Here is a 14,147-nt window from a genome sequence, read left to right as displayed (position 1 = left end):
CATTTCTCGTTTCTTTTCTATATTATATTTAATAATCATTTATAACACGATAGAAGAATCGACAAAAACTACTCCTTATTTTTTGTCCCATTCTCTTCTCATAATATTGTTAGATATATCGCAGGAGACGCGCAACGAGACCCACCAACGAGCGTGACTCGCTGAGGTAGTCCTTATTAAATCTTCCCCGTCTCCATTAGAGGCAGAAATTACGGATAATCCTTTTTATTACGCACGCTACACGGACTCCCATGGAAAGAGAGCGCAGAAAGGCAACCGGTACGTTAAAGAAAAAAAGTCGGGATGGGTCGCGGCCACGGTTCGACGCGGCATGGTGGTCCGCGCTTCCCATTCCCGACAACAAAGCGCTTTTAAACAATCTCCATTGTGCTCGTAATCCCGAGCCATGCGTGAAATCAACACGTTTTTCCACTTAATTGACAAACACACGCCTTTCCGTCCATGTGTTCCCGGCGAGCGCCCACCAAACATGACTTGTATCGTAACATATTTCAAATATATAACGAGTAATATAACAATGTTACTTCCAACTGAATTATTTCAAGCCGAAACGATCACATTTTACAGTAGGGAAAGTCCTTTGCTTTTAGATGGCTTGAGATATGTTATGCGCTACAAGAAATTCTGAAATACACTAAAAGATCTTAAGTTTGCTAAATTTGCAACAGATTTCGTAAGAGATGGGCAGAAACTAATTTTGTTTCTCTCACAATATAAGTTTCTTAAAATAAATTCCATTTTAATGATTCCTGCGTAAAATGTATGCCTTTATAAGAAATGAATACACTGAGAAAAAAATGTGCTGTTGATTCAATTAAAAGTCTATATTACGGGCTGTCACTAACATAAGTGATTAATTCATGTATATTTTTATTATATATAAATTATTATTATTTCAATAATCAAGGCTTTTACATCAATAAAAATATATACATATGAATTAATTACTTATGTTAGTGACAGCCCGTAATATAGACTTTAATTGAATCAATAACATTTGTTTCTCAGTGTAAGTAAGCAACTTAGAAAAATTATTTTGAGGATGATATATAGATACTTATAAAATTTATTCAGAAAAATTTATCAATTTACTTTAATTAAAATATAAATGATACAAATTCCTCAATAATGGTAAGGATAGAACATAAAGGGCAAGAATAAAAAAAAACACTTATATGTATCACGTTATTCTACGTATATACAATAATTTATTTCGCTACGAATCGTTTCTACATTTACAAATCATTTTTGCTCGAGCGAGTACGAGTACAGAATATAGATGGATGCGACAATGCACGAACGTAACGAGCAGCCTCTTGTTTTACGGAGTGCAAGGCTTATAATTTAATCGACGGTACATTACGCAAAGAAATGCATTTAGTAGCATTCCACGAAAATCTGAATAATGATGCAGTTCCAACCTTTGCAGATTTAATATATCGACACTATATAATTGAACAGTTTCCATAGAAAAGGAATCAAATATCTCCGTGTCTATTTCGCAAAAGTAAAATATGTAGATTTTTTAAGAATTTTATTTAAAGAGAAGAGAATATTTGATAAAGTTTCACGTTATAAAAATTTACAATGTAAATCTTAATCTACTTTTCTAAACCAACGGTTGGTTTTCTTAAAATTTAATTATAATAAGTTATATTAACCTATAAATATATATTTACATTTTTACAAAAAGACAGATAAATAAATAAAAATACGAGTAATGAATATTTGTTATTTGCTCGTGGTTTCTCTGATTTATTATAAAAAATGAATGATACAATTTTTTCTGTATAAATATTCCTAAAATACGAGGAAAATAATTCCATAAATTTCTAATTAATATTTAAGATTGGCATTTTTGATTCCTTTTGTATAAAATATTTCAATTAAATAGTTACACAACACAAAACCAACTTTGAAATTCATATTTATACATATATATGAATCTTAAAATTAGCTTTGCATTGTTAATTTTGTGTGCTAAACTTAACATCGGTATAGCTGTGCTCGCGCCCGCGTCTGCGCCTAATTGTTTAGAGATCGTCTAATTAGTTAATTACATAGGCGAAAGTCGCCGATTCGGGGTAGTTGACAATAATCGATTACCTATACGCTCTCTCGTACGGTAGCCGTAAATTACGAATAATTCTAGCTAACTGCTTGCGAACAGTTTATTTCGTAAGTTTAGAGACCAAGCGACTCTCGTCTGCGGCGCACAAGACGAAAACCAATATCAGCAAGCAAAGACCTTCGATTAGAGAACGGTCTTTACAAAACGAGGAACTAATGTCGATTATCTACGATGTCTCCCTACATCTGCATCAGTCTGCATCGTATCGATTCGCGATGAATTGGACCAAAAAAAAAGATCGCGTCGTAATCGAGCTCAAAAAACATCCACGATTATCTCGTTTGAATTTCGTCGTGTTACTACTGAATAAGATAGTATACAGATTTCAAGATATCAATAGTAAATAGCAATTCTCGCGGACGCGTTCTTATAAATACGTTACACCTTCGCTTATCTAACAGAATCTGATCGGAATTCTTCATATACATTACTAACGGCGATAATCGGAACTTTCTACTTCATACGTGAATGCTGTATTCTGATTTGGACATAATTTCCCGAAGGATACCAGGCAAATGAAGGTGAAATGTATATGCAGACGGCACAATATCCAGGGGACGTGGTAGAAGTGTCGAAAGCACACTCGGTATCTTTGAGCCTTTGAACATCCTTTAGACATCTTCAAGACGCATCATGAACTCTCACGTCGTTCGGCTAATCCCTTCGATAACGAATGATCGAGATAATGAAGAGAGTTCAAGTAGCGGTGCCATAAGACGGCCTCTGAATACCCGTGGTTGTGATCGACATCGAGTACCCGGCATAGAGCGGTCTTGGCACGAGGAGCGAGGATTTTTTCGCGATCGACTCAACTTCGGTCAATCTCGAAGCTTCCTCGTCAACACCAACACCGACACCACCACTACCACTACCACCACTACCACCACTACCACCACCACCACCACCACCACTACCACCACCACCACCACCACTACCACCGTCGCCACTACCCTCGTTGTTGTCGTCGGGTGCGATGATGTTCTCGATAGTGAATGGTTTCTTAACCCTCTTCTCCGTATTCGTCGTCAAAATGACCTGATCCTCACGATTGGAGGGTAACTGAGTTCGCTCGACCTCCACTGCCAGGCTCGAGATTGGCGACAGGTGGCGATAGGATGACTTGGACGTGAGCGAATTCGGGGAGGTGGGCGACGTCGGTGGCGACGAGGTGGTAGTCAGGGCAGTGTTTCGATAGAGATTTATTCTGGACGATGAGGATGAGGACGAAGACGACGAGAGTGGCTCTTCTTCGGCGAGTTTGTCGCGATTGTAGCCCGAGATCTCATAAGTATTCTCACCCGTGAAAATCGTCTCGCTTTCTCTACCAGTAGCGGCGATTCCGTTCTCCAAAGCGCGGTCGCTCGACAAACGGCGCTCGTCTCGCATCTCCCGCGTCGGATGGATAGTCTGTCTACTGGCGGTAGTCTGCTGAATATACGGCAGCTGCGATACCGCGTACGATGGCGAAACTGCTGGAAAGCCAGAGAAATTCCAAGAAGCGGCAGAGTGTAGCAACGCAGCGGCCTCGTACGTTCTCAAAATCTCATTACTGCCATCGGTAGCACCACCCGCGAGTCTCTGTCTCACTTCGGGTGATAGTAAATAGTAGCCAGCGGTGACGGCTTCCGGCGCTGTTGGTCCAGCTGGTAAACCAGTGGTACCGTCGAATCGTCCGAAGCCGGCCGCGCCGGTGAAATCACCGTGATTCGAGGCTGTCGCGACCATCATTCGCCTCTCCTGTATCTCCCATCGGAGCAGGTCATCCCGTAGACGATGAAGATTCGCTAGGCTGAGACCGTTGCCGGGACATGCGCTCGCGTCGACAATTCCGCCAGTCGACGCGACCGGTTCCGGATGCGGCTGCGGCTGCGGTTGTGGCGGCGGTGGCGGCGGAGGCGGCGGAGGTGGTAACGGCGGCGGCATCGCCGAGGCGAGCGCCTGCAGCTCGGACTTGAGCAGCTCCTTGTCCGGCTTGTGCAATTTGAAGCGCTTCCGTCGGCGAAGGAGTGAACCGTTCTCGAACATGGACAATGCGGCGGGATGCAAGGCCCAATAGGCTCCCTTTCCTGGCCGATGTGGACCGCGTGGTACCTGAAATTCAGTCATCCGACTTATCAACTTGCATCGAATCACGTGTGTAATATAGATACTCTATGGAGAAGATCTATGGAGAAAAAAATTATAATATCGCGCAGTGAAGTTACCAATCTCTTTTGAAAGTATCCCACGACAATGTACTTACGTCCGAATCGATTAATTCACATATTTTTAACTATTTCAGATAAGAGTACGTATATCATTTCGTGGAAATAAAACAAAGATATATATATATATATATATATATATTGATCAGTAATTTAAGTATAAGGAGCTGTACACAATTAAAGGAATTGGAATAGAAAATAGGAACAGGAACAGAGAAGAAGAATTTTAACCGAATAGAAATGTGTATTCCATAGTGTATCGTTTCTGATTGGTTGAAATTCTTATTCTTTGTTCCTGATTCTATTCTCTGTTTCTTGATTGTGCGTCCCTAATTCTCACCTTCAGCAATTCTATTTTCTAGAAATAACTACTGCACAATAATCTTCTTATTTTTATGCAATGTCAAAGATATTTTGAAACAAATAGTTAATAACAGTCATCGATATCGCGATTTTTCAAAGTTGTAATTTTAAACCATGCCAAAGACTCTTTTGCAAAAAAGAAAGAGAGCGAGAGAGAAAGAGAGAGAGAGAGAGAAATTGATTTCATTGAATGAATATATTGTTAATTTTTCAAGCAGAAATGTTATATTAAAAACTTTGCAAGAAATTCAAGAAAAGTTGGCAAGACAATTTCAAATTGCAACTCGATTCTATTGAATGATGATACATAATACATTTTCAATTAGATGACAGATAACAAGTTACATAGATATCGCATCGATTCAATGTCAATTTTAAGTTTCAGTTTAGCTTTGACAAACTTTCCGTTTTTTATTTCCAACGAGAAATGAACGAAATTGACGCTGCATTGGATTTATCTTTATCTAGCCTATCAAGTTTCACAAATATTTTCTTTTTAATAAAGATTTTATACATAGAACATATTGCATCTGTAGATACATACACTCTCCCTCTCGTGCATCGTAACTTAAAATTGTGCCTAATCGAATTGTAGTCACAAGTCGGACAGTTGCAGTTTTTCATGAAATGAAAAATGAAATATAAGCCTAATATAAAAAACGAAAGCTAAACCTATAATATAATGTAATATTAAATTAAACATTGAACAAATAAACAAAAAAAACTTTATTCTTAACGATCATGACAAATGAGTATCGGACACAATGCGGAAGACATGGAATATTTCCTTATATCCTTATAGAATTGGCGAAAGTTGTATAGGAACGGAAAGTTCAGTCGCGTCGATTGGAAAACTCGGAATAATCGGTCTGAAACTAGGTTTCTGCGCTACTTCAGAATCCACGCTTTGATGAATACGCATTTGTGGAGTTGCGCCTTAATTGATATCTTGATGAGCGATCGAAACAGAAGATGCTGGCAACGATGTCCGAGGCAATTACGCGCGCGATTCTCGTAAAGCACAACCGCTCGCATTGCACACTGAAATGAGTAGCCCCTGTTTTTCCCCTCTTGGCGGATCGCGTGGAAAGCACCATCCACCTTGCCTAGCGTCTCCTCGACGATGGCCGATATAAGACGCGGTCTTAACAGCAATTGATGAGCTGTAGAGAGTCAGGAGAGCCATTACTTGCCAGGAACGAACAGGTTTTACATTTAATAACGCGAAACGATTATCTGCCGATCGGTTGAGTTAATTCGATCGGAAAGGCATAACTCGCTGCCGGACAGATCTCGCGGAGGGAAATATATTACCATCGCTATTATTAGTACCACGCCTCGACGAGAGATAGACGAGATCAGTCGAGCTGCATACGTTAATTCACGTCTTTTGCGTCGTTTCTTTCCATCGTTACCGGCAATCTGGAATTTCAAATTATATTTGCGGGGGAGAGAAAGAATTACGTTCGAATCCTCGAGGAAATTTGAAAAATTCATATACCGTGTATAACAAAGAATTTCTTCTTTCATTTATCAAAAGTGATTTTTGCGCTTTCTGTTATATGATACCGAAAAAACGCTATCATATATTGGATACTTAAATCATTTAAATCGTTAAATCTTTTAAATTATTGAAATTTTTCTATCCAGAGTACAAGATACGAATACATTTATTATTTCTAGATTATCTAGAATCTCTAGACTTTATAAAGAGAAAAAAAATAAATGTAATATTTAAAAAAATTATTACTCGATATAATATAATGTCATCGTGATAACGTGTGTGTATCCTGTAAAATACAATACTTACTAGATCTTTACTGAGATACAGCTTATTTTAAAAAGAACATTAAAAATGCTGTTTAAAAATTAAGGAATGCAGATAGAACAGAGATTTAAAATTTATACAATTTCTTCATTTTAAGCTTAAATTTTATCTGCTGTTAAAACGAAAATTCTTTCTTTCATCTATAAATTATTTGATTAATTATTAACAAATGTTTTTTTCATAGAGAGAAAACTGAACTTAAATGGATATCTTTTTACAACTTTTAATATCCATATTTATATTCTAATCCTGGTAAATTTTATTCTAATCCTGGTAAAGTCTATATGTCCTGAATAAAGTATATATTCTGAATAAAATTCATTAATATGACGTAAAAAAATATAATTTCATTATCACATTATACAAAAGAATATTCGTATAAATCCAAATGATTATTTTTGTAAAAATAAATTTATAAAAATATAAAAATAGGTTATAAAAATTGATTAAAGAATCTGTAAAAAAACAAGCAAGTGAATTTTCTGTGTCAGTTATTATAATCTATTTAATATATCAATAATATCGATTTTAATTAATTCATGATCAATTGCTTCTTCCAGCGTAAAATTTCTCGAAAATTTCTCGCAGAGACATTATTGCTTTCCATCGTTTCCGTTCATAGTTTCACGCTTTCTAGCAACGGTAATTATTATTCGTTATAAAACAAGGGCTCATATAGGATAAAATTTGCCAATGAATAGATCCAAATATTGTACTGAACTTCCCGCACGTCCCCTTTTTTATTTTAAAATTGACGCTTGTGTGTGTGAGTTTTTCAAGTATTTGAAAAAGGTGATAACATATAGAACAGAAAGCAGTGATAAATAAATTTCAGAGGAACTGTTTGGAACTGTTTGAATTTTATGAGAAAGATATACATGATATATCTAATAATTAAATATATGTCCCGAGTTATAAGTTTTTGCCAATCGCTTTTGTATAGATAGAGCGGACTAAACTCATCGAGTCGAAAAGTTCTATCATTTTGCAATTTTCGCAATAATTAACAAGATATTAATTACTAAAAATTGCCAAATATTGGTCTTGAATAATTTTTTACTTAAATACTATCAACTTTATAGAAAAGCTGCAAGAGACAAAAATCATTTATTTTTTTCTCATAAAGTCTCTCTGAGTAAAGTTTTTCAGAATTTATTTAGAATTTTTTAATATCGTATTGTCTCATGTTAGTAAAAATAAGAAAATGCAATACTAAAAAACTGATAAAACATTCTGAAAAAATTCTTAGTGTTCTATGAGAAAAATAAATGATTTTTGTTTCTTGCAATTTTGGCATTTGACAATTTTTAGTAATTAATATCTTATTAACTATTGCGAAAATTGCAAAATGTTAGAGGACTTTTCGACTCAGTTTAGTCTGCTCTATCTACACGAAAGCGATTGGCAAAAATTTTCGAGACACCCTATATGTATATTTATATTTTTTCCACATGTTTCATATATAATAGTAGTAGTACATTTTTATGAATTCTACAGTTTTTATTATGAAATAACTATATAATAATTACAAAATTAAAAGTTAAAAATTATGTCTACAATTGATTGTGAGTACAATAGTCTAAAGAGTTTAGATTTTAAGTCTAATTTTTTCAAATTGCATCAAGCATTGCAAAATTAACAATTAATTGTATTATACAATAAAAGAATCAAGATTGATTGTAGTAATTTATGTTACATTAGTTCATTATACATCATAATATTATAGTGAAAACATACTTGAATCATTGATATACGCAAGAAATACATATATGAGTCAAAGTTAACGTATTATTGTGTACTATTATTATTACATATTATTGTATACTATGTTAACAAGAACATACACAAGTAAACATTTATGTACACAAGTAGTGTATATAAATGTTTGAAATATTATTGATTATTGTATGATTAGTTATCTTACATCATTCTTGGTATTTAAACATTTTTCTCTATAATCGTAAAATTATAAGTGTAATATCCGTATCAGATTAGAGATTGGGATTGAGATTAAATTTAATCAATCAGAAAAAAGAAACAATCCAATATTAACTTTGATGAACTTTATTTTGATTGATCAAATTCTCAATCTCAATCTCTATATAATCTGAACATGGGATCTCTATATGTATAATCTGACATCAGAGAAAGTTTGGAAAAATAATACGGACTTAAACTTGAAACTCTTTAAAGATTTCGAACTGCACATTTTATGTAAATTTTTACATCAAAATATTCCCTGATGCGTGACCGAGTATAAAATATTTTCATATCTATCATCGCGATTGTGGTCAAGTTTGTTTCACCCTGTAACACAGGCAGGGTGTAAAGTTGAAAGTGATTCTACTGTGATGACTAAGGAACAAGAAAGGGTATCGACATTCTTTTGTAATTTTGAGGAATCGTGAGAGAATGGAACGCGCCATGACGGTGATCGCGCGGTGGTCGCACACGTTGGCAGGTGCGAAACAGATGGCTCGATAATATAACAACCAAACACCTTGCGCGTGGCGTTGTCGCTTCTCGAGTTCCGGACGTTTACATTGAAAAGGCGCACATCACGTCAATCAAAGATCCATTCCATCACGCTTCATTCGACAACCATGATTTCGCGATATTACTTTGCAAGTGATTCATTAAAGCTATAGGTAATATGATAAAAATAAGACAATATGAGACAATGAGACATCAGCTTCGCTGATATATCCGTCTAGAGAGAAGTTATCTTTTATGCAAATTAGTAAATTAAATTTTATTCAAAATAAGATTTTAGAAAGAAGGATGAATACATAATTGTTTACAGCAACTTGCGGTAGCATATTGTATCAGTCGATCAAGACTTGACAAGTTTCATCTCCGAGCAGACGTCGATCGAAATCTCAAAGATCGGACATGAGTTGAACTAACCTTGATGAAGCAATCATTGAAAGACAAGTTGTGCCTCAAAGAATTTTGCCATCGTCGCGTGTCCTTCCTGTAGTACGGGAAGCGGTCGGCGATGAACTTGTAAATCTCGGCGAGTGGCAGCATCTTGTCCCTCGACGACCATATCGCCATCGCCGTTAGCGATATGTAGGAGTAGGGTGGTTTCTGATCACCGTAGGTATCGCGCGAAGGTCGCGGCATCATCAACGAACGACGAGATCAACGATAGGCCAGTGAAGTCTCTGTTTCACTCTTTCCTTCTTGAACAAACGTTCTTACGTGTGAACACTCGACACTTTGCACGAGGTTCGCCGATCAGCATCCTCCGTATTCTCGCGAATCGACAAGAGCACGGGGTAGACTGCTCTTGGTCACGAGCGAAGACGGAAATTTCCATCGGACCCAACCACGGAGACCCGCGGCCGGCCGAGGCGAGCGAGGTTCGGCCCTGATGTATCCCACGCTGTGTCACGGTGTATCACAATCTCGAAGATTTCCAACCAACACTGCCGTTATCAGGCGCCGGCGATGCCTAGGCGAGGCTCGCTGATCCAGACCAAGCCCTCGTTATACTCGGTAATCGGTTATTCGAATCCGTATTCGCTTCGCGCCGAGCGCACGCCCAAACACACCGAATACCCACGATCGCGTCTCCGCGGATACTGCGGCCGATCCATACCCACACCCCCGCAACGGACTTCCCCTACCTACGAACCCATGGCTCCACCATGTCCCGGATTGGAGCCCACTGTGTCTCACCTTCTCGACCGGTCTCGCTTGCGCTACCAGCAACCACCTCCGTCCAATGATACGATAGCTCTCCCACCTCGACTCGTTCCGGATGGACGGCTGACGGCGTGGACGCGAAAAGAGCGTCCTCCATCCGTTCTGAACGGATTCCGAGAGGCGGAGCTCTTGCGCGAATACCATTTAAAGTCACCTCCCTCGAACAAACAGGAACAGTCGAGTCTCAACCAATCCAATCGAGTACTGCCCGTGGCTGCCCTCGCCCACTGCTGGGTAGCGGTGTGTCCCATCACCCCCGTACCCGAACACCACCGCACCAGTCGTCTGCCTGGACGCCCTGCAGCCCCTGCAGGACTCCCGAACGCCACCGGGTACATTAGCCAGCCAGCAGAATGAAAAGAACGAGCCGAACGAGGAGAGAGAGAGCTCTGTCTTTCGCGTGGATCGATTCGCGACCTCGGCGCGGCGCGCCGTTTCATTCCAAGGATTAAAATCAGTGTAATTTTATCGAGTCTAATCCTCTCGAACAGCGAAATGTTTGATAATCTGGCCGACAGATCTGTCTTTCTTTGGGAATTCTGGAGTAAATATATCTTTAACTTAATGTTCTCAAACGAATGTATGAGATATCTAAATGCGAAGAAAAATAGTGAAATATTAAAGTTAAGAAATATTTTCCAGATATAAATAAATCATATTTGTCTTATTTCTTAATGATTCAGTTTTACTGAAAGAGAAAGTAAATCAATAAATCTCTTATTTATTAACTTCTTAAACAACGATATAATTTTTATATCGTTACGTATCATTGCGCAAATAAGTAGCTGCGTTCAATAAAAAAGCAGCATTGCAACTCTGTTAAAAAATTCTTTGATAAATTAATCTGGTTCTTATAGTTCCTCTCTCACTGGACCTAAGAATATAAATTATTAATAATATTAAAGAATCTTACAACAATTACAATTGCAAAGCTGTTTTTTTATTGAATGCAGCCAATATATGTATATGTATAATACGTCAGAATGAAAATGCGGCATTGTCGTTTGAAATTATGTAAACAATTATAACTATAGATCAATTCGCAAAGATTCGAGTTGAACAAAGATTAATTTCCGATAGTACAGCTACGTGCAAAGAAAAACTTTGTTGCTCGTGAATAAATTATTATTGCGTGGTTCCAATATCTAAAATTGTAGATATATCTGACATTTTTATCTTTGTCTCGCTTAACCACGTAAGCGCGACTGTAAATCTCAAATGTGCTGACCGCGCACGTTTCTGAGTACCATTAGCAAAATTGTACTGTTCATCGAGAGAGAGTTTGGGATCGATCTTTTCCTAGTTAGCAAGATCTAACCCAATCTTTCTCGATCGGGGACCGTGCCAACTTTACAGGTGAAGAAGATGGGGAGGGAGAAGATAAACCAATCGGATCGAAGCGCTTTCCTCGCTCGAAGTTTGCAGGCGAGAGGCGTGTCGCTACGCCTCGTGCCTCGCCGACAAAATGGCAATTCTTGTTGCGCGTAATGTACACTAATACTTTAACTAGATTCTTCGGAAGAAACGTATCACGTCTGCATAGCCATGATTCTTGATTATTTCCATTAAACAAATATATACTATAAGCATTTCCAAGTAATGCGTGATATAATAAATAATTAAAACATGTCATGTCACGGCACGCCAAAATAAGTTTTTTTTTATTAACTTCAATTCTTTTGAGATAACTGTTTCATAATATTCGTCTTTCAAAGTTAAATAATAAATATCTTTAATAATAAGTTAGTGATAAATATACATATATACATGTTATTTTACATCAAACGAAAGATGTTTCTTTCTTTTATGAATTTATAGCAAACATAAATTAATTAGAGCTTCTTTCACAAATAAAATTTTGAGAGAATTTTAATTTGATGATTTAATTACCAAAATAATAAATAATATCGAAAATCGAAAAATTGAGTTATAATATAGATAAATAATAATCGTCCTTGTGACCCTTCTACTAACAACGAGGAAAAATCGACTCTTAATTATTTATGTCTCAAACGATTTTATTTATTAGCTTTTATTTATATTCACTAAGGTTTTTTTACTATTATGATGCGTGTATATATACATAGATATCATATAATAAATATTGAATGGTTTATTTTGTACATTCTATATAAAAGATAATAGACGATACTTAAAGAAAAAGTGATAATAATTTCAGCAATATTTCTCGTTAGGAGGTATTAGTAGAGATTTATACTCTTATACAATTTTAATTTATTTTTAAACAGAGTTCCAGATGCAATTTTTTCAATTTTGGTTTTTTAGTATAAAACATTTAGTATAAAACTCTTTTTTATTTTTGTATAAAGAACTGTAGAATTATGTATATACTAGTGAAACTGTCATTATTGCTTATCATAGGTATATTGATAGAATGTCGTACTAACACGGATATCTAAAAATGGAGGGGGATCAATGAAGTCAGCATATGATATTCCATAATATATTAATATTTAAAAAATAATGACAGTTTTATAAGTAGCACTTGTTATAGTTCTCATATAATTTCTTATAAAAATAAAAAAGAATTACGCATATTTTATACTATAAAAAACAAAAATTGAAAATATGGCGTATTAACTTCGCGAATCTAGTATGATATTACTATTTCCTTCTAAAGTACAAGAAGAAGATAAATATTTTCATTTTTAATTACTGATTCCGTTAATACTATTCGGATTCAATCAATACATAGGGTGCGTCATCAAAATCCGGACAAATCGAACACTTTTTTTAAACAAAATGTTTTTAATGAAAAATTAAATATTACAAAAAATCCTTTTACATGACTTGGGGGATCCTTGAACAGCACAATTATTCGATATATCCTTCATTGAATGATGGCCTCTATTCTCGATTGCACGCATGCTGTAATATAACGTATCCATGCCGATAAACAGCCTCAATAGTAGTCCTTAATGACGTCACATTGGGATGTCGAGACTTGTTTGTGACCTTTTCAACTATGCTTCATAGTTAGTAGTTCAAGAAATTTAAATGTAAATTAAATTGGGCTATTGGGAGGCTAGAATGAGAGCCGAGGCGAATAACTCGGCTTGTCCTGGCAGCTTCAGAGAGCATCTGTCGTATCTTTAATGTATGATTTGTATCAAAGGTTCTCCTTGGCAATTCAACGCATCGTTGGCTCGCTTACACCAACAATCGATACTAATTTTCGCAACGATTGCCCTGGATCCGAAATCAATGCTTGAGTTCTTTTAATGACTTTTAATTAACTGCGGAGATCCTCACGGTGCGTTCTTTCGAGTGACTCTTCCTCGCTGGCATACTGGAATCTTCGTTGGATTGTTCTAAAACTTATTTTGACACAACGTCATAAACAGTTGATGTCGGGTCTAATCTAAAGAACCGAAATATTTCCGAAATATTTGCTGAGCGCTCAGCGCGAAGGCCTTCGAAGATCGCGGCTCTTCGATTTTATTCCGCACTTGGTTTCAACAACCATTTCGCGGCCATTTTGAGAATATGATTGTTTACTAGAAGCATCAGACTTTCTCGAACGTCAACAACACGCTTTTGGCGGAGGCATAATATAACGGAAAATTTAAATTGAAATTTGTCCGGATTTTGGTGACGCACCCTGTATATAATTTAAAAACAAAATTTCAACAATTTTAATACACTTTAATGCTGAGTGATAAAAGAAACATTCAGCACATAGTGTGATGAGTTAAAAATTTTTTACAGCACTTGTAAGCATCATTTGTCCTTATTTAATATTGATAGATAACAAGGATGAACTGATGCTTACAGCATATGAAAACGGAGTACACTCATAATAGCACAATCGAATTGGAAATATATATATATATATATATATATATATATATATATATATATATATATA

At 36.4% G+C, this 14,147-nt stretch overlaps 1 protein-coding gene across 1 annotated transcript; it reads right to left on the bottom strand.

Moving 5' to 3' along the window:
- Positions 1-2,848: 2,848 nt before the first annotated feature.
- LOC105617723 lies at positions 2,849-9,673 on the bottom strand. The gene is made up of 4 exons (XM_012199277.1): positions 9,455-9,673; positions 3,841-4,243; positions 3,067-3,783; positions 2,849-2,982 (listed from the first exon to the last, which is right to left on the bottom strand). The coding sequence occupies exons 1-4, from the start codon at positions 9,671-9,673 to the stop codon at positions 2,849-2,851; spliced, it is 1,473 nt and encodes a 490-aa protein (XP_012054667.1).
- Positions 9,674-14,147: the final 4,474 nt, after the last annotated feature.

This window comes from Atta cephalotes, assembly GCF_000143395.1.
Source record: "Atta cephalotes unplaced genomic scaffold scaffold00013, whole genome shotgun sequence".
NCBI classification, from domain to species: domain Eukaryota; kingdom Metazoa; phylum Arthropoda; class Insecta; order Hymenoptera; family Formicidae; genus Atta; species Atta cephalotes.
Note: the sequence above shows the minus strand (reverse complement) of the source record. Positions and strands in the feature narration are given on the sequence as shown.

Bases quoted from the DNA above. Each gene is read 5' to 3' on its own strand.
- LOC105617723 (XM_012199277.1), bottom strand. From the start codon at position 9,673: ATGCCGCGACCTTCGCGCGATACCTACGGTGATCAGAAACCACCCTAC. The intron at 4,244-9,454 runs GTTAGTTCAACT...ACTGAATTTCAG, and splicing joins TCAATGATTGCTTCATCAAG to GTACCACGCGGTCCACATCG. The intron at 3,784-3,840 runs GCGCGGCCGGCT...CTGGACCAACAG, and splicing joins GAATCACGGTGATTTCACCG to CGCCGGAAGCCGTCACCGCT.